Consider the following 21,088-nt stretch of genomic DNA (forward strand, 5'->3'; position numbering starts at 1 on the left):
CTGTGGCTTTGACTCGCAAGCAGTTGATGTCATCCGTAACTTCACACTTGATGTCATTTAAAAGCTGTTTGTTTTGTAGCATGCAGTCGCTTTTCTGAAAGCACAACGAGACATTGATATACACCCGCATCAACATCAGATAAAAATGTTTTTACATTTTAATTTGGAAATCATGCAGTTTAGGAATCGAGTCCAAGATTAGTTGCAGTGATTATGTTTACTGACATCCATTCAGTATACTATATGTATTTAATGAAATGTTGCTTCTTTCCCAGAAGAGCATAGCTGATTTGAAGTACATGTTACTAAATAACATTTCAGAATTGTGAAAAAGAGGTATGTGCATTGAATGATAGAGCTTGTTCATGGATCTTGCTTCTAGATTCATTTTGTATTTGTAGAAAGTTACTTTTTTGTTGCATCATTTTCTGTTGCTCCTGTGCCTCTTCAAATCAAGGTTGTAACTTGGCTAACGCTGCTAAGATGATTATTATTACGTAAAGAAATTGTAGACACAAACTAACAAACACTAAAACTTCTGCAGACAATTACTACCTGTTACTTTCGAGATACAATACTGAATGTTCCTATTTGTGTAATATTACAGATAATTTAGATCTAAACCTCTTGAATTAAGGGATAATAAATCTAACAAATAATGAAAGGCTGCGCTCTCATGGATGTTACAAAATTGAAATTTATTTGCCATGTTTTTATTTAATTTGTTTCTGTAGTTAACATAATAGCAAGTTACCAAAGTTATTTTTGTTTTGTTTATATTGCTCAGTTTATTTTTTTTTTAATAAGGTGACCGCATGTTTATTAACCCTGTTAAAATAATTAAAATCTCAAAAGTATTTTAGTCTTTGAAGCCAAAAATGCTGTTTAAATTAAAACTACACCTGACGGTTTCCTTTTGTCAATTGGGTTGTTTAAAAATATATATATATTCTGTTAATAACACATTAATAAAGAGCCTTTTGAGAGTAATTTGTTTGTGATACTTCTGAAATAGAATATACCGTTTGTACAGTATAAACACAATTACGCCTATGGAGAGTCCCCACAAGGACTGTGTGTGTGTGTGTGTGTGTGTGTGTGTGTGTGTGTGATATTTGACAGTGGTACCTGTTCGGTTTAGCTGCCCCAGATTTGCCTGAGCTGTGCATTTAACTCTTAAATACTTTTTAATACTTAACTTTTATTCGCCTATAAATAATCCCTTTACTTAACCAACTTGTGCTGTCTCTTTTGCTGTCGAAGCTCAACAAATACGATTAAAAATCATTTTGATTCATTAATTTTATATAGGCACTATTCGAGGCAGGCCCGCACTGAGACGTTGCTGGGTCTTAAATAAAACACTCGTAAAGAGGAGGCGCGATCATGGCGGACGTGTTGAGTGTTCTTCGCCTGTACAACATCCAGAAAAAGGAGATTGTTGCGAAAGGGGATGAAGTTATTTTCGGAGAATTCTCCTGGCCTAAAAATGTCAAGACTAACTACGTCATTTGGGGGTGAGTGTGCGCTTCTTCCGCTCAGGTCCTCGTCTTGTTTTGAGCGCAGCTGCTTTAGCCGCTAATGCGCTACTGCTGCTAAACTCGTGTTGTGTTGAATCGTTCCTGTACAGGATAAAGTGCTCCGTGTCTGTGAGTCAGTGTGGTTACGTGTTCGGACACTGGGAGATTGTAACTAATATGTTGGCTGTTGTTTAAAACGCACTGAGCTGTTTGTACAGACAACATTTAGTCTGCACTGATGTTGCGCAACAACTTCTCATCTGTTACACTGTTGAATCGTTATTATCTGCTCTGACTGGGAGTTTAAACCTTTGTAATCCAAACTAACTTGGTACCATAAAGTAGGATCTCTAGAGTTGGACACAGTATACTTTGAGGTACACTGGAGTAACATGTAAAGACCCATAAACACCTAACAACACTATCACTGTACCAAGAAACCACAACAAGAGGTTTTTGTTGTTGTTTGTTTTTATTTAAACTAACTGTTCATGCTCGACTGTTCTGCACACCATGTTATGTTGTGATGTATTTTTATATGTCCTATTTAACCCGTTTAATCCCAAAAATTTCACAGACGTGAAAATATCCAAATTATGTGTCATTAGTAACCCTTTGAAATAATCAATAATTATTTTTTTCCTTTTTTTTTTTTTTTTTTTTTTTTTTTTTTTTTTTTTTTTTTTTTTTGGAAAAGTGTGTGAAAAATTGTGTTTTATGTTCGGTCACAATTGTGACTGGTGGGATAATGTGTGTACTGAAATATCATATTTTTTTCTGCAGTCATAAATATGGTTAGATATTTTAGCCCAGCTATTTTAAACTGTTTGATCACATTTTAGGGTTACTATTATGCAAATAAGAAGAAAAAAAATGTATGCAACATTTATGGGAAATTGGTTGGAAAAAATTTAAAAAAATTGTAAAAGAAAGTATAAAATTTTTATATTAATGCTTTGAGTATATCCACATCATTACTGTACATTTTTTCTAACATTTTTTTTAATTTTTTTTTTTTAATTTAGTGCAATATTTTATTGCAACATTTTATTGTCATTTTCACCAGCAACTGCAATTAGATTTATATTGTATACCTAAGTTCACTGTTATCCCACCGGTCACTGTTGTGACCATCAACATGTTTACTCATTCTATGACCACACTCAACAAAACTAAATATATGTGAATGCATATATTAATACTAGACACCCTAAAGAACATGTGTACCAAAAATCTTTGTCATATATTTATGTTAAGACACTTTACTAGACTTTAGTTTTGGAGCTTTTCAAGGTGCAAACAGGAAATAGGCTGCTCTGGGGTCTCATTTATAAACGTTGCGTACACACAAAATAGACATAGAAACTGCGTACGCAATTTTTTTCCACACATTGGGATTTATAAAAAATAAACGTGGCGTAAATATGTGCGCACCGTACGGACATTCTAGACCATGCGTACGCACTCTTTTTCATGGAGTGAGAAAACTAATGAAGTAAACAACGATTTTAAACTCTGTTCTCATGTCGATATACACATTTACATTAAATATTCCACTCGCATTAAAGGAGATTAACACTGAAATTACATAATTTTACAAACAACATAATTTAATTAACAATAAACATAATTGTCCTGTGACATGTTATTTTTTTAATGACAGCGAGGAGTGCTATAGGTGCACAGTGATTAATCTTTAAACTAAACTACAGATCACGTTATGAGAAATATTTTAGCTAGAACAATGATCGATGATGCGCACTATATAAATGATATTATAGTGGACACTGCTGGATTACTGTACAACCACAGCTTCACGGAGGTGTTAATGTCGTGTAAAGTCATCTCTACAACATTATGAAAAATTCCACTATATTTGAAGGACATAACTAGGAGAAAACGGTAAGATTTGCATGTTTCCTTTTTACAATACTTTGTCAGTGATGAGTTGAATCAGACAGTACACTGCAATAAATATGCGTTTATCGGTTTCCACTAAAATAGCTAAAATATGTTTATCTTATCAGCAAAACTGCATACATTTAATTTGAAATAATTGAAATTCTATTTGGCCAGTGTAAAAGAATGAGATCATCTAAAATATCTGAGAACTATTTGAAACCATTTTGTTTTTATGGATATTTTCGTATATTTATTCTAAAACATAGGATACTATTTCCCTACTGTCTCTGTGTTAAACATGGTGTCAGGTGCATGGGAATTCGCATGGAAATGATATGCAGATGAGGTTATGCATAGTAAAACTAGGTGTTGTAAGCTTCATATTTGGTGATTTCGGGGAGGAGATGAGGTGGAGATGCACGTACGCACAATCTTCCTCTTACTGAGATCTATAATGGTATTTTTGCTCAGGTTCTGGCGTGCGCATGGTTTTATAAATCTGAAAACTTTTGGGCGCATGCAAAATCTAGCTTTTGTTCCTACGTAAAATTTTAGGATGAAATCTACAGAGAGTTTTATAAATGAGACCCCAGGTCATGTGACAATTTGCACTAATCATGTAAAACTGCACATATTTAATTGAGACCCTTTATTTTTTCCATATTTGCAGGAAGTACACTAAAACATCGGTCAGTAAGGTTTTTAGAGCTTTATAAATGAAAACCTTTTTTTACGGTCACTATTGTGACCGGTGGGATTAAACGGGTTAAGGTTTATCCAAGGTTGCTGTGCTTTGTGACACAGTTTGATGAAGAAAATGAGTCTTGTTGAAAGGTTCCCATTTTTTTTTTTAACATGCAATTTAATTACAGAACTGGAAAAGAGGGACAGCCTAAAGAGTACTACACTCTTGACTCCATTCTTTTCCTGCTCAACAATGTGCATCTTCCTCACCCTTCCTATGTGCGGAGAGCTGCCGTAAGTACAGATGCACCGTTTATAGCACACACTTTAAACTGTATTAATTTTATTATTATTATTATTGTCTCTTTTTTTTTTTTTTTTTTTTTTGAGATTTAAGTAAATTTAAACCTTGCCTCTCCCAGAAGTCAATAGTCTGCTGTAAAGCAAGTGTTCTTTTTATATTCAGGTTTTAATTAAAGCTTAGTCTTTGTCTTTATGTTTTTATGGTTTTTTTTGTAGTTTGTTTTGTGTGTGGTTGGTGGTTGGAAAGTAAAATGTAAGCCTGTTTTTGTGATTGCAGACAGAGAACATCCCTGTTGTAAGACGACCTGACAGAAAAGACCTGCTGTCCTATCTGAATGGAGAAAGCTGTAAGTGTGATGAGGAATCACAGACGTTAGTGTTCAAGCTCTTTATTAAAACAACATACTTATTTATCTGTTTGTCATTTCATTCAATTTTACAGCATCGTCAACAAGTATCGACAGAAGTGCGCCTATTGAGATTGGTTTGCAAAGGCCGACGCAAGGTGTGTGCGTTTTTTTTTTTTTATTTGAGCGTATTCTTGCCATTAAAAAAAATCATAATAAGCCATAATTAGATCTTTATTTTAGGGCATGTATTAATAATTTGATGTCATCTTTCAAGATTTAAAGTAGTCAGACGTGCCTCTAATTGAGCCGTATCCTGGCATTAAATTGCAATTGTTTAAACAGTTAAAAGGGCAGCAGATGAAGTGTCTTCAGAGGCAAAAAAGCCCCGGGTTGAGGTAAGCATTTTAAAACTTAAATACAAAAAAATATCTGTTTTCAAGTTTGAAATGCTGAAAAGCAACGTGCCTGGATGCTGCTTATGATTTATGCATGTGCTTCTCAGGATGAAGAGCGCGTGCGTCTGGATAAGGAGCGTCTGGCTGCTCGTCTCGAGGGTCATAAGGAAAGCATTGTGCAGACAGATCAGATCAGGTATGATCAAACTGATCCAATATTTTAATACAGTGTACAAAAATATAGACAGAAGGTTTTCCTCAGTATCATCTTTTGTGGTTGTGTTAGGAGGAGATAATGTATATGGGTTTTGGTTTGGAAGTAAATTATGAATGATTGTTTATATTTTTTTTTTTGATTTTTGTTTTTTAAATTTTTATTATTTTTGTGTAATTAGTTATATTAACGCAGTAAAGCTGTGTTGTTTAGTAAATATAATCAATGTTGAAGGAATTGCCTAACAACACTTATTTTAACGATGATGTCATGGGTGTGTTTTGTGCGTAACATTCAGTTAGCCAATCAGAGTCTCATCTCACATTCCCTGTAAAAGCCAGCTGTGCTCGTGCCATCGCTAGATTTTGCAAGAGCAAAGACTGAAAGCTTCTCCAGAGAGGAACGCTTCTGCTCATGCATGAGGTTAAAGCACGTGAGCAGACCATTTACGGGGCACAATAATAATCTTTTACATTGTAAACCTTTCATTTTTAAAATTTGATGTGTTTGTGTGCTGCTGTGCATCCCTGTGTGTGTAATTAGCAGAGTGTACGTGCTTTGTGCAACCACCTATGGGCGCATATTACTAACTCGCCCTTTAAATAATTTTCAAAAATTACTGCACCGTTGACTTTAGACCCGGTTGTAGTTGGTCAGTGGTGCAGTCAGTTTTCAGTTGCCTTAAAATAACAACGTGCCAACAATGTGCCTCAACACACCTTGGTCTCAGACTATGGGTGAACAAATGGGTGCAAGTGCATTTGCTTTTTAAACACTTGGTGCTAGACGTCACAATAATAACTGCGTCGGGCTGAAACTAGCAAAAAATACTTGTTGCGCCTGGCGTTGCATTGCGACGAGTGTATGATAGGGCCCTTATTTGTTATTATTCACAATATAACACAGCTTGTCATATCTTAACTGTTTAGTTCTCCTCGTTTATGTAATTATTCTTCTGATCTTAGGTCTCTGTCAGAAGCCATGTCTGTGGAGAAGATTGCTGCTATCAAGGCCAAGATCATGGCCAAGAAGCGTTCTACCATCAAGACTGACCTGGACGATGACATCACCCAGAAACAGAGAAGCTTCGTGGATGCTGAAGTGGACGTGACCAGAGACATTGTGAGTCGAGAGAGAGTGTGGCGGACGAGGACCACCATTTTACAGAGCAGCGGCAAGGTAAGAGGAGACACTCATGGCTCATTAACATCTATTAAAATATATACATAAATGCTCATGGACATTAGACTTTCTTACCAATGTCTTTTCAATAATTTACTCTGCTGCCACAATATCTTTGAAATGTATTTTAATGAATAAATCGACATTTAATCAAATTGCGTATCCAGTTAGAGTAAATCGTTCTAATTTTGCAAAATGTTAAGTTGTTGGACACAGAGGAGTTTATCCAATGGTTTCCTTTCCTTTCTTTTCTTTCTTTTTTTTTTTTTATACATGCATTTACATTTATATTTGTTACAAACTATTTATTGGCCAAATAAAATTATATACATCTGGATTGCTGCAGCTAGTGTTTTGGTGGTTCTAAAATATAAAACTGTTGCCCTGCAGGTGGTGGTGTTTCACTGATCAAACAGCTGTTGTCTTGTTTGGGTTATTTTGTTAGGGTTGGATTTTGAATGGTTAGTTAAAAACTCCTAACTTGGTTAAAAAAAAAATTTTTTTTTTTTTTTTTTATTTCTCTGCTATACTTTTTCACAAACGTATGTGCACAAATGAGTAAGATAAATGATCGTTATATTTAAAGAATATGAACTCCTGAACATGATGATCTTTTGATGTTGTAGAATTTCTCCAAAAATATATTTGCCATCCTACAATCAGTGAAGGCGCGGGAGGAAGGTCGAGCCCCTGAACAGAGACAGACCCAGAACCAAACACAGGTGGTGAGTACACAAACAGAGCCCCTTCATTAATGTGCCAGTGTTTGTGGTTTGTTTCCTTATCAGCTGTATATCAGAATAGATGTGTTTTTTTTAAATAGAACTTCAAAGGGCCATACAGCTCGCTTGGTACATAAACCGTGTTTGCTTCACTTATTAACAATTGCTAGGACGCATTTCTCAAAACTCTTCTCTCAGCTCTCATTACAAACTTTCATCTGGGCAAAGCAGTTCAATTTACATTAGAAATTCACTGAAACTACTAAAATACATGTCTCAAATCAACTCATTCTTCCAAAACACTATAAAAGTTTTTAACCCTACAAACACGCGTTGTCACTCATAAAACAATGACCTAAAAAAAACACTTAACAGTAGTGATGTAATGATTAACAGCGAGGCGGTCAAAAATCGATTGAAATATGTGACGATTCAAATCGGTTGAGATGCCAAACAAATCACGATACAATTGGATCAGGAGTTTATATGACTGTATCTCTGAGGGGAACTTACTGTCTTTAGAAAAGTTAAGAGATATTTTCTTTTCATCTTGCCTCTGAACAATGCATATTAAAGTAGTGTTCATAAGCGCAGCTTTGCTTTGTTTACAGCGGTAACCCAGGAAACACTGTATCATTTCTGTTCATTAGCGGCACCTGCTGTCAGAGAGTGTATCTGCGTCTCATTCAGCCCGGATGCTGTTTCCTTCAGATATGTTTTATGTAGTTTAGATTTACAAAACTAAAGTCAGACCATTCTGTTTTTACTTCAGATTTAGAAATTATACAGTCTAATTTAGATTAAAAACTACGCATGCTGCATGTATGCTGCATCTTTGTTTGGATCTTGATTAAAATCCAGTGGTTGCCTCTAATTTTAAATGGAAAGAGCACAGACAAAGCCTTAGTTTGTTCATATATAGAGATCTCTTTTATTTGTGTTACTTGTTTGATTTGGGGTTCATTTTAAAATCTCACTTTGGTTTAGTTATTTCAATTTCACAGAGAAACGTGCATCAGTAGCCTAATAAAACAACACCTTTTCATTTACTGTATAATGTCTTCAATCTCATTTTGTTAAAAAAAAAATTAAAAAAAAAAAATCGAATCCGTGAGTTGAGTGAATCGTTACATCCCTATTTAACAGGTACAATTACAGTTGGGTTTTTTTTGTTGATTTTGTTAAAAAAAAAAATATTGAGAAAATCGAATCCCTATTTAACAGGTAGGTTTGTTGTATGGTCCATGTTTACGTTACAGTACAAAATTATTCCTTATTTGTCTCCTCTTGTATAGATGATAATTTTATTGAAAGATTAATATCAGTGTAGTTGTTCAGCTAAATCTGTAGTATTTAAGTTTTTTAGATTAAAGGGGTCATATGATGCAATTTAAAAAAAAAAAAAAATAATTCTTTCTCTTTGGAGTGTTATATGATGCAATTTAAAAAAAAAAAAAAATAATTTTAAGAGGCTACTGTGATCAACTGCATTTTTGGCAGGTTACAAAGACAAAAAGTCTCAAATCCAAAGAAAAACAATTTCTTTATAAATTGCTTGTAAACAGTCAAAGGCACACACCCTCCTGAAACGGCTCGTTCTAACACGCCCCCTAAACAAGAAACGTAGGGCTAACTATGTGGGAAGATGTTGCATAACGCCGCCCAAATTTCAAACGCAAAGTCAAAGCATAAATAATAGCTTGTTTTACCTTGAGTTTTAAATTCTCATTGATTGTATGTACTGTGATAGCTGCCGCTGAAAAATGTCGTAAAAGACGCTGTATATTTTTTTTACATGAAAGCGAATAATGGACAAACTGTGTTTGGCCTTCCAAAAGAGGACAGTAGCGGACTCCGCTTCGTCATGCCTGAAAAGCACAATGATCCGTGCTGATGCAACGCATTTGCACTGTGAGATCGCAGGTGTCAGCTTTCACCGTGGACGAAGATATTATTTAGAGTCCAGCCCGGGGTGAACAAAGTGAACGAACCGGACTCCAGCCCAGGGTCGTCACATGTGGTTGCTGCAAGCTCAACGGACGCTCCTTCGTAGAATCCGCCGGCCGTGCCGTTCTCAAGCCGCCCACCTATGTTCACTCTAAGCCTTCGGCCTCCGCTCACTCAAGGCCGTGGTGTGTGACATTGTTTCATTGAGAAAGCGAAACTACTTTGTTTGGCCTTCCAAAAGAGGACACGACTTGAAATCATGTTTATATCACGTTTATAATTGGTTTTAATGTTTGTCTCGTCGCTCTGGCTGGACAGGGCATCACAATATGTTATGGTGCATAACATTTCCGTCACACGCTTGAGGTATTCGGCCAATCACAATGCACTGTATAGCTGGCCAATCATAGCACACCTCGCTTTTCAGACCGATGAGCTTTGTAAAAACCTTTAAGAATATATCCCAAGTAGGGGTGTGCGGTATTATGATTTTTGATCATGGACGATTAAAATGTTTCCATGATCTGCTTTTGAAGAAATGTTTCTTCATATTCTCAGTTATCTTTCGCATCTGATTGCGCTGATACTGTCAAAAAAACAAGGTTTACATATTAACAAAGTTGGTATGTCTAAAGTGAAAAAAATAAACCGTTGAGAGAAAGATGCATACCTGTAAATCAAAGCCCCTTTCACACTGAGATTCCGGATAATACACGGGTAATGTATCCCGGCAATTGTTCCTGGATTGTTAGATTTAGAATCATTCACACTGCCATTGATTTCCCGGAATCTGTGCGTGTGTTCTCACACAACCTGTAAAGGTCCCGTAATGACGCTCAGCACAGTGGAGTGCATCGTTTTGTTAACTTTGTGGTGTATTATTTTGAGTTGTTTGGGACGGGGTGATACAGAAGACCCTCTCACAACATATTGCTTTATAGATCTATTGCGTTTGCCGCTCAGATATGTTCAGCATGATACGATCATGCTGAACGTATCAGTAGTTCCCTGCTTCTGGCACGGTTGGCGCTCACACTGCATGCGTACCGCACCCTAATTAAACTGAACCGTGCTCTGGCCCACCTCTTCCAACCAACCGCGTCCGAGAGCGGAACGGACGTGAGTGAGACGGCAGATGCTGAAATCACTGCGAGCGTCACGTGCGCTATGTGTGTAGTAAATGAAACAGCGTGTCTGTGCCATTCATTTGCAGGATTCATATTTAAATCGACTTTTGCGGCTTGATATTTACAGATACTAGTTCATATCGTGATTTGATTTAAGTGTAATAATGACCGACTTTTGATTAATTCATTCAAAATTTGATAAATTCAGTGACATTCCGCGTGAAACTGTGAATTCCGTTTTATGACTGGATTCCGTCTTCATTTTCCGCATCACAGAAATCATAGGGCCCTAAATCATCTTATGCACAAATCACTTTAAACGTGAAATTGCATCATATGACCCCTTTAACATATGAGCTGAAATGGTCTACTTGTGTTTAATGCACTCCAATTGTTTTTTTTTTCCCATAGGATCCAGCAATAAGAAATAAACAGCCAGTCCCAGCTGCCTACAACAGATACGATCAGGAGCGATTCAAGGGAAAAGAAGGTAAGTTGGATTTCACCAGCTTTAGTTTTGACCATTTGAAGCACCAAACATATTGATTAAATGGTAATGCAGAAAATATATGCACAGACAATTAAAAAAAAAAAAAAAAAAAAATGTGACACACAGGTTGGGAAACTGATCGAGGAAATGTAGCAGTAGCACTTTTAGTAAGACATAACATCTGTCAGAATAAAATGATTTCAAAAGAATTATAATTTTGTTATAAACAGGCTGTATATAATATAAACACATCACATTTTTTTTCTTAAATATTCACATGCATGTGTGTTTTTATGTATACATAATAAATATACACAGTACACACATATGAAAAAAAAAAAAAAAAACTTGGATGCGATTTAATCATTTGACAGCACTAGTTTATGGGGTGTGATGAGCTCCAACTGGTCTCAAGAGAACGTGTCGATAACCTCGCGCTATTTGCATATGTCAGACCTTTCAGACATATTTGCATTGCACCGGCTCGTTCACCAGCAGTGGTATGTAAGATATTTTATGTTCACCTGTGAATACAATGTTTACCTGCTGTTAAAGGGATACTCCACCCCAAAATGAAAATTTTGTCATTAATCACTTACCCCCATGTCGTTCCAAACCCGTAAAAGCTTTGTTAGTCTTCGGAACACAATTTAAGATATTTGGATGAAAGCCAGGAGGCTTGTGATTGTTGCATTAACTGCCAAATAAGTTACACTGTCAAGGTCCAGAAAAGTGTGAAAGACACCGTCAGAATAGTCGAGTGGTTCAACCGTAACGTTACGAAGTGACGAAAATACTTTTTGTACACCAAGAAAACAAAAATAATGACTTTACAACATCAATTTGTCTCCTCCGTGTCTCTCCACATAACCATAGCGCCATTTTGGAGAATATGAGCTGAACGCAGGCAGCGTATGCTCTTCTGTGTCAGCCGCGCCACGGGATGCGCTGTTTTAGTTCAAATCAAAGCGTAAATACATGTAGAACGTATCCTTGTGTCGCGGCTGACACAGAATAGCGTACGCTGCTTGTCGAGTATGATGAGTTGAAGCGTATCCACATAAAAGCGTATTGTTTCCAACCCACTCTTCACCCCAAACCAGCAGGTTCAGGACTTCCACCCGTAACGGTAGTAGCCTACTGCTCAGTCCCCTGGCCATATCGACTCAATTGCATGAGCAGTTGCACTTATTATGGGCTCAACAGTCCTTTTAAGTTTGTCTTCCTCAATTTAAAAACTAAATGATGTAAACTTGACTGACTGCTTCACTTCCACTTTAAAGGGATATTTGTGTTCATTATTTATTTTTATTTAAACTATTTGTAATTTTTCTGTAATTACTTGCCTGTCAGTCGAGTTTGTTGCAGAACATTTTGGAGTGTTTACATGTTTATTACTGCATATAATTCATTAAAATAGAGTCAGGTGAGTAACTGATTTAGAAACTTTTTTTTTTTTTTTTTTACCTGTTTTTTTTTTTATTTACAGAAACGGAGGGTTTCAAAATCGACACTATGGGAACTTACCATGGCATGACACTGAAGTCTGTGACGGTGAGTTCATATAATTTGCATCTAATTTGTTTTTGATATGTCTGTGCCATAGAACCAGTCAACAGTGAGGCTTTCCATTTGTGAATCAGCCAGATATATTCATTGGATATATTTGGTACAGTTCATCAGAATATATAGGTTCATCAAAAACATCTTTGTGTAGATTGGCAAATCTATGGCCAAGCCTTTGTTTGCATGTGAAAGGAATGAATTAGTAAATATTAAACCTTGAACTCAGCAGCGTATGGCACATTGCCAACTGTGTCTGGGTTGTTCTGTCTCTCAGCTAGAATTGCAACATCCACTGAAGTTCACTTAGTTGTTGGACTGCTATTTTGTCAAAGCGGTTGAAGGTCCAGGTCTTGTGTTTCATCATTACTCTTGTTAAACACCAATGAATGACAAACATTGTTTGGCTATAAATAGGGATGTGCGAAGGTGTTTTTCTGTTTTTGTTTTTGTTTTTTCCTCCACATTGCTTATTTGCTTTATTTTTACAAAGGCTGTATCTTACAAAAGAATACATTATTTTAAAGACTATATCTGAATACCTCAGACCTTGCATGTTTTCATTTACTCCATGTCACTCATGGTGGGTTCCTAATGTCCATTCACAACATGAGCAAAGTGAGAGAGTATTTAGACTTAAAATAAAATAAAAAAGTTTTGTTTAACAATTATTCTTTGTTTATACACTTGTTATACCAGTTATTAGAGATCGTAGTTGATCTATGATCGTATGGACTAGACCCCACGTTTCGGCACACGTGATTTGCGGATAATGGTTAATCAGTCATGATTTATTGGTTATGTCTTAAGCGAAGTGAACGTAATCAAAGAAAGAAACTGGATGTGTGTAATATTGGTTCTTTGCTTTTGATCTTGAAGTGACAGCAGCCTATAAATACCTACTGCTGTCTGTCATTTGTTAATCAAATGACTAACACAGCTTTGACTGAAGCTGAATACTACTGTTAGATCTTATTTTATTTGTCTTTACTCTATTGTATGCTTGTAATTTGTGTATTTGTTCTTATTTTCTTATGAAGTGAAGTGACATGTGACCAAGTATGGTGGCCCATATTTAGAATTGTGCTCTGCATTTAACCTATCCAAGTGCACACAGACAGCCGTAAACACACACATATTGCTGCGCTGCCCAGGGAGCAGTTGGGGGTTCGGTGCCTTGCTCAAGGGTCTCCCCTCAGCCGTGGTATTGAGGGAGGAAGAGTACGCTGGATATTCACTCCCCGCACCTACAATCCCTGCTTGACCTGAGACTCGAACCCGCAACCTTCCGGTTACAAATCTGACTCTAACCATTAGGCCAATTTTTTGCTGTGGCATGGAAGAAGAAGTGTAAAGTGTTTTTCCAAACCATGAGTTTTGTGATCCGTTGAACCATTACCAGTTATAAGGTATAATACTGCTATGAAATTTAAAGTATAAATTTGAATAACATTATAAATGAAAATTACTTGACAACCAGAGATCCCATATGAATATTCTAACTAATGTCCTTAAAGGTGCCATGTGTAAAAATTGAGGTAAAAATATCCAAAAAATGACCTACACGCATCAAAAGAATGAGAAGAAATAAGGGCGATGATGTCATTAAAAAAATGTCAAGTTATAGTGCTGCAGAGATATCAACCTTAATTAGCATTAGCATTACTAGCCACGGCCCGACAGGTGTCGTAATACCAGTTTCGGCCATGGGGAGGCGGTATGCGGGCAACATAACCACCAGCCAACCTGCAATACACGAATAACTCGCACGGCTTGTGGGCAAACTTGAAGCTGATGTCAAGCAACCGCGCTCGGAATCACAAATCAAATCCGATAAGAAAAGGAGCCGAAACAGAGTAAACATCGGCACTGCTTTCCATCGCTGGAGACAACTGATGGACTTGAAAGAAATGAGCTTTGACTCCGAACTTGCAACATTTCTTTTGGATTGGTAAGTAAGATGCTGTTAGTATTTCGCTAGAAGTTTGTTTTATATGTTTGCGTATTTTTTTTGGGAAGTTATAACAGAAATGTATCGAAGGTTGTTCGATAAACGTGCTAATGTTAGCGATGGCTAACCGTAGCTGCGTTTGATAGTTAGCTAGCTATAACTTACCCACAGATCCGATCCGGTTTTCACCTGTTATCTACCAAAGCCCGTCTCTACAAAGCTGATGCTAAAATGTAACATTACCTAAGAAGCTTGAAATGTCTTCGATGATAATGAACCCGAGAGAGAGAGAGAGAGAGAGAGAGAGAAGAGGAGAGAGAGAGAGAGAGGAGAAACCCGAGAGAGAGAGAGAGAGAGAGAGAGAGATAGAAAGCGCCCCGGCCGCGCGCGCACTCACCCACTATATTCAGAGCGGTCAAGTTAAGCGTGTGAAAAGAGTCTCACGGTGAATGCTTGAGAGTTGGCAGCTCTGGTTACGTTGGTTGGCGCTAGCTTGGTCAACATCAGCTGTCTGATGTTGACCAATGATGTTGACAGAATGCTGTCTGTCAAATTAATTTAATTCAAATAATGTGTATATACAATTCAAAATGTAATATGAACAAAACGAATATGAACATATTCACTGGTAAAGGTGAAGGGGAGTAGCTTGAAGATGTCATGTTTCAAAATCACTTGACATCACCTAACGTTCCTCTGGAGGCAAAACGTCCTTTAGGCTTCGGCTATGGCTCTAGGGTTGTTGTGAAGGTAGGGGCGGAGCATAGAGACTATGCCGTTTCTCGTTTTGTTACTCTAGAGTAGACCAATTCACTTTATTGAGGCATACTGCCCCCATCTGGTATGGAATGTGGAGTATGACTTGATTTTTTTGCCAGACATTACACATGGCTCCTTTAAATAATGTATGGTTCCAACAATAAGCTTTTCTTGTGTTTGGTTCCTTTTTTTTTTTTTTCTTTTTTTTTTGCTGATTGTCATGTGTGCAGCATGCAAGAGGAGACCTTTGATGTGGCCTTTTTGCTATATATGATGGTCGCCAAGTTTGTAACTGCAATTTTACAACAGGATGACTGATGAGAAAAATGCAGTTAAAGCATCTGATCATAAGAATGTGGATGCACCAGCTATGCAATTTCGCTGCTCCTTTCGTTCTAGTCATGTTTATTCATATAGCGCTCCATATACAAGACAGATTGCATCCAAGCATTTTATGTGCTAAAGCATAAAAAAACCATGATATGTTTCATAATTTAGGAAACATGCCTCTCCGAAAAACAATGTTACAGCCAGATTTTTAAAATCTCTGTCTGGGATTTTAAGGGGGGCTTGCGGGTGCTGCGGAATTTCAGTCCATTGTGGCGTAGTGTGTTACCAATGTTTTGCTTGGTTACTGTGGTCCCAACTGCCTTGATATCATTGATATCATTTTTTTCTTTACTTTTTTGGTTGATAATCGGTCTCTGTTAAAATAAACCTACCATTAAAAATTACAGACACTTAATTTCTTTGTAAGTGGGCAAACTTGCAAAATCAGCAGGGGATCAAATAAATATTTTCCCCAATGAATAATATAATATATAATCCTTTGAAAGGGAGGGTAGCACAAGCTTTCCACAGGTGAGAGTAATATTTATTTTCTGAGTCACATGATTAGCTGTCAAGTGTAGGTCCATTCACACAATGTTGTAGTAACCAGTAACCAGGGAATTTTTTTTTTGAGCGCTATGACTTGTACCATGTGAACGTTGTACCTCCTGACCACCGAAGATTCACAGAAACTTGTACTAGATTATTACATTTTAAAAAAATGCTTCTAATTAGATTAGTTTCTTTTTAGAGATTAAATATGTACATAATGGCAGTAAATGATTCATAATTTGATTCACCTTCTTTCTATCTACCTTATTTTCCTTTCTAAAAATGTTCTACTAAGGTGTTTAATTTATTTAAAAATTAGTTAATTAGGTTAAGTTTATATTTTTATGATTTTAAACTCACAGACCCTCTGCAATTCGATCACGAACCCAAGTTCAAGAAACAGCCAAAAGATCTTTGTTCTACCAATTTACACTATTGGATGGCAAATGCTACACTTGTGATCCATTAGTGCATTGGTTGAACCAAAAGGTCTTGAATGCATTAGAGCTGTATTATCTTTTAGTGTCTTGAAGACCCTTTTCTGCTTATTCGCACGCCGCTAAATAAAAATAAAATAATAATAGATTAAAGATTAGAATAACGAAAAAAAGGATAATAAAAAAAAAAATAATAATAATAATGGTAAGGTTGTTTTATTTGGCAGACACCCCTGTTGTTTGGCAGGGATTGTGCTTGTTGCTCTGCAGGTCCTGCCAGTACTGGATCAGCTCATTGGGGTGAAACCCATGAGAGGTGATCAGGTTGCTGTACCTACAGCTAGAGAAGGTCACTCGCCAGTGGTTGAACAGATGTTCATTTGGTGGTGGCTCTGGCTTTATCTTCAGTTTAGCTAGACAAATACCCACGTAAACGTCTTCTAAATGCAGTCTGGGTATGATCAGAGATGCCACATATATCCTTTGAGCCACATCACCTGAGAAGACGTATCCAGTCCCAGAACAAAAGGTGGGGTATCGCCTACCAGGGAACAACTCTGGGGGCATATACCATTTACTCTCGTTGTTTCGGTTTGGGGAGTAACCTGTCATGTGAAGTCCTGTGAAATACTTCTGTGTCCGTTGACCTTTGGGCTTTAGGATTTTCTCTATGAGGTATTCAGTGTTGACAAACATATCGCTGTCTGTCTTCATGACATACTTGGCCTCGGGACAGTACTTTGTGATCCAGTACATCCCCATCAGTGTTTTTAGGGTAAGGTTGTTGTAAGTGTCCCTGTAATCTTGCTGGATGATGTCATGATACCGGTCACTTTCTTCCGCTATTGTGTGCTGTAGTTTGCTGCCATTTCTTTGGGTGTCTTGATTTACACCTATGAAAAAAAGCCGGACGATACCCAAACCCCCAGCCACACTTTCATTGCCCCATGTTTTCCTGATGGCATCCCTGGCATCTGTTTTCTTGGGCTCAACTGCAATCAAAAGCACTAAGAAAGGAGCTCGCAGCAGACATGAGTATGGTTCGTTATGGATGTACTCATAAGGTTCAACTTCAAGTATCCTTGCCACTCTCATCTCGTCGTTCAAACTGATGTTTAAAAGCGAGGAGTTTCCCAACCTCTCCTGCAAACTTTCATCCGAATCTGAGATGATCTGTTTATTTGACGTTAGTAGTTTAGAGGACTCTTCAAGCTCCTTTAACCTTAGAGTAGTCATGTTGGAGTTGAAGGAGGTTTTAATGGTTTGGAGCTCTTGAGTAGCAAGTGTCTCCTGGGTGATTTGACAGTGGATTTTTCAATGTTATTTATGTTGGAGTTGAAGGAGGTTTTAATGGTTTGGAGTCCCACAAACATGAGCACAGTGAGGAAAAGTGCAAGACTGCAGTATTTGTGCCTCCACTTCCATCGCATAACAAGGCCTCCCACAAACATGAGCACAGTGAGGAAAAGTGCAAGTGCAACTGAATACACAACATGCAGTTGCGGCTCTCGGAGAAAATTCCTCATGTGTGTGTGTGTGTGTGTGTGTGTGTGTGTGTTAATTTGGTGTGTGTGTGTGTGTGAAATATACAGTGCGTGGAAAAAAGCCTGCATGACGGCAATAGAAAGAAAAAGGGCACCCTTATTTATTTTTTTTACTAAGTGTTACCAGTGCGTGAAGTCAAGTGAAAAATTAGAGCCAGCAGTTTATTCAGACAGGCAGAGACGCAACCCTCACGTCTAAACAACCCCGGACCACACTTGGTAATAGTAAGTACTACAAACCAAAGTAAAAAACAAACCTGAATCGAACACCATAGGCGGAAAAGTAAACCTGAGTAACTGAGGGAGAGGACAGAGAGAGAGAGAGAGCGCTGTTTCAGTGTTCTGTGTGTGAGTTGAGCAGAGCGTGCCAGCAACACTTAAATGTTTGTAAAATCACAGGCAGACAGTTGACTGTATTACTATATATCGGGCAAAAGTGCTTTATACAAGATACTCGGTTCAGCCGAGTATATATATATATATATATATATATATATATATATATATATATATATATATATATATATATATATATATATATATATATATATAAAAATACATACATACAGTGGGTACGGAAAGTATTCAGAGCCCCTTAAATTTTTCACTCTTTGTTATATTGCAGCCATTTGCTAAAATCATTTAAGTTCATTTATTTTTCCTCATTAATGTACACACAGCACCCCATATTGAAAGAAAAACACAGAATTGTTGACATTTTTGCAGATTTATTAAAAAAGAAAAACTGAAATATCACATGGTCCTAAGTATTCAGACCCTTTGCTGTGACACTCATATATTTAACTCAGGTGCTGTCCATTTCTTCTGATCATCCTTGAGATGGTTCTACACCTTCATTTGAGTCCAGCTGTGTTTGGTTATACTGATTGGACTTGATTAGGAAAGCCACACACCTGTCTATATAAGACCTTACAGCTCACAGTGCATGTCAGAGCAAATGAGAATCATGAGGTCAAAGGAACTGCCTGAAGAACTTAGAGACAGAATTGTGCCAAGTCACAGATCTGGCCAAGGTCACAAAAACATTTCTGCTGCACTTAAGGTTCCTTAGAGCACAGTGGCCTCCATAATCCTTAAATGGAAGATGTTTGGGATGACCAGAACCCTTCCTAGAGCTGGCCGTCCGGCCAAACTGAGCTATCGGGGGAGAAGAGCCTTGGTGAGAGAGGTAAAGAAGAACCCAAAGATCACTGTGGCTGAGCTCCAGAGATGCAGTCGGGAGATGGGAGAAAGTTGTAGAAAGTCAACCATCACTGCAGCCCTCCACCAGTCGGGGCTTTATGGCAGAGTGGCCCGACGGAAGCCTCTCCTCAGTGCAAGACACATGAAAGCCCGCATGGAGTTTGCTAAAAAAACCGAAATAAGATTCTCTGGTCTGATGAGACCAAGATAGAACTTTTTGGCCTTAATTCTAAGCAGTATGTGTGGAGAAAACCAGGCACTGCTCATCACCTGTCCAGTACAGTGCTGTGGGGGTGTTTTTCAGCTGCAGGGACAGGACGACTGGTTGCAATCGAGGGAAAGATGAATGCGGCCAAGTACAGGGATATCCTGGATGAAAACCTTCTCCAGAGTGCTCAGGACCTCAGACTGGGCCGAAGGTTCACCTTCCATCAAGACAATGACCCTAAGCACACAGCTAAAATATTCAAGGAGTGGCGGCTTCACAACAACTCTGTGACTGTTCTTGAATGGCCCAGCCAGATCCCTGACTTAAACCCAATTGAGCATCTCTGGAGAGACCTGAAAATGGCTGTCCACCAACGTTTACCATCCGACCTGACAGAACTGGAGAGGATCTGCAAGGAGGAATGGCAGAGAATCCCCAAATCCAGGTGTGAAAAACTTGTTGCATCTTTCCCAAAAAGACTCATGGCTGTATTTTGTTTTTGTTTTCGATTTGTTTTATTTTAAGTAGTAATTTAAAGCTTTCTATAGATATTTATCATGTCTGTGAGGCATGTATTCGCTGAGTTTTGGTTCATTATTGTGAAGCGCTCCTGTTAAAGACGAGACGACAGATGCAGAAAGCACATGTTTTCTTTATTTTATAAAAGCACATTTTGTGGATATTGTGAGTGCACACAGATTAAAGTAGACCTTTAGCAGTTACGAATGATGCATTACTCTTACAAAACTGACGGCATATCCACTGAAAAAATGCAAATGATCACGCTGGTGTCTCCATGTCCTGAAGCGTCTCCGCACAAACTATTGCATATAGGTCACATTTATCTGGGTCTAATGTTTAAACATTGTTATATGCTTGAACTATTTTATATCTATAGATTTTATTTAAAGCGAGTCGTGATGATTTGAGAAGGCTAAATTGATCAAACATCGGCTCACTGTCTAACGCTGACCGCTTGGTCGTCACTAAAAAGGGTTGTTTTTTGGGGGGTTGTTATGCACAAACAAAAAAAAAAATATGCTCCAAACCTTTTTCTAAATTAATAAAAAAAAAAGAGAAACAAAATATCACTTTGCTGTTACATACAAAACTGAACTATTTTAATAGCTGAAACAGTTGTATAAGCTGTTTAGGGACTGTTTAGCTGTTCAAATCAGACACTAGAGCATCCCTTCATTCAGACACAGTGGAAGATCTGATAAGAATCAATGTAGAGGGGTCAAGTCTGGAAGATTTTGATGCTAGAGAGAGTGTGGTCAGCTGGTTTAGTCAAGGCCAAAGATCAAGAAGGCCAAACTACAGGAGTTGGCCATCCGAGGGGCATGTGACTGCAATGGAGGATAGTCCATAAGACATTGAGCCATGAAATGTTCAGTTTGAAGCCCTTAAACACTTAAAAAACATGGCCGCCATTGGCCAAACAATTTTAAACACCTATTTGAGAGGGTTAACGGAGGTCAATCGGAACGAAACTCAGTGGGCATGTTTGACTCTTGGCCCTAAAGGTCTGTAAGAATTTTGAAAGAAATCTGCCACTAGGGGGCGAAATTGCGTTTTTCAAGTTCATAAACGATTGTATATTGTACAATTTTTCACACATCAACACAATATGCATATCACTTGATAGATCTCCTCATAACGAGCAACTTTGCCTCAAGAACCATTGCTGTCAATCACATCGTTC

General features: G+C 37.7%; 1 protein-coding gene and 1 pseudogene across 1 annotated transcript in view; one reads left to right on the forward strand and one right to left on the reverse strand.

Moving 5' to 3' along the window:
- Positions 1–1,345: 1,345 nt before the first annotated feature.
- cdc73 (cell division cycle 73, Paf1/RNA polymerase II complex component, homolog (S. cerevisiae)) overlaps positions 1,346–21,088 on the forward strand; it is a 35,476-nt gene continuing 15,733 nt past the window's right edge. Inside the window, exons 1-10 of the mRNA XM_042769751.1 lie at positions 1,346–1,517; positions 4,295–4,400; positions 4,687–4,756; positions 4,852–4,914; positions 5,102–5,154; positions 5,262–5,350; positions 6,334–6,547; positions 7,177–7,275; positions 10,758–10,836; positions 12,326–12,390. Of these exons, the coding sequence (XP_042625685.1) occupies positions 1,387–1,517; positions 4,295–4,400; positions 4,687–4,756; positions 4,852–4,914; positions 5,102–5,154; positions 5,262–5,350; positions 6,334–6,547; positions 7,177–7,275; positions 10,758–10,836; positions 12,326–12,390 (969 nt within the window). The 5' untranslated portion in view covers positions 1,346–1,386. The remainder of the gene's footprint in view (positions 1,518–4,294; positions 4,401–4,686; positions 4,757–4,851; positions 4,915–5,101; positions 5,155–5,261; positions 5,351–6,333; positions 6,548–7,176; positions 7,276–10,757; positions 10,837–12,325; positions 12,391–21,088) is intronic.
- Positions 15,564–17,879, reverse strand: LOC109056783 (annotated as a pseudogene).

Source organism: Cyprinus carpio, chromosome A2 (assembly GCF_018340385.1).
Source record: "Cyprinus carpio isolate SPL01 chromosome A2, ASM1834038v1, whole genome shotgun sequence".
Taxonomy (NCBI): domain Eukaryota; kingdom Metazoa; phylum Chordata; class Actinopteri; order Cypriniformes; family Cyprinidae; genus Cyprinus; species Cyprinus carpio.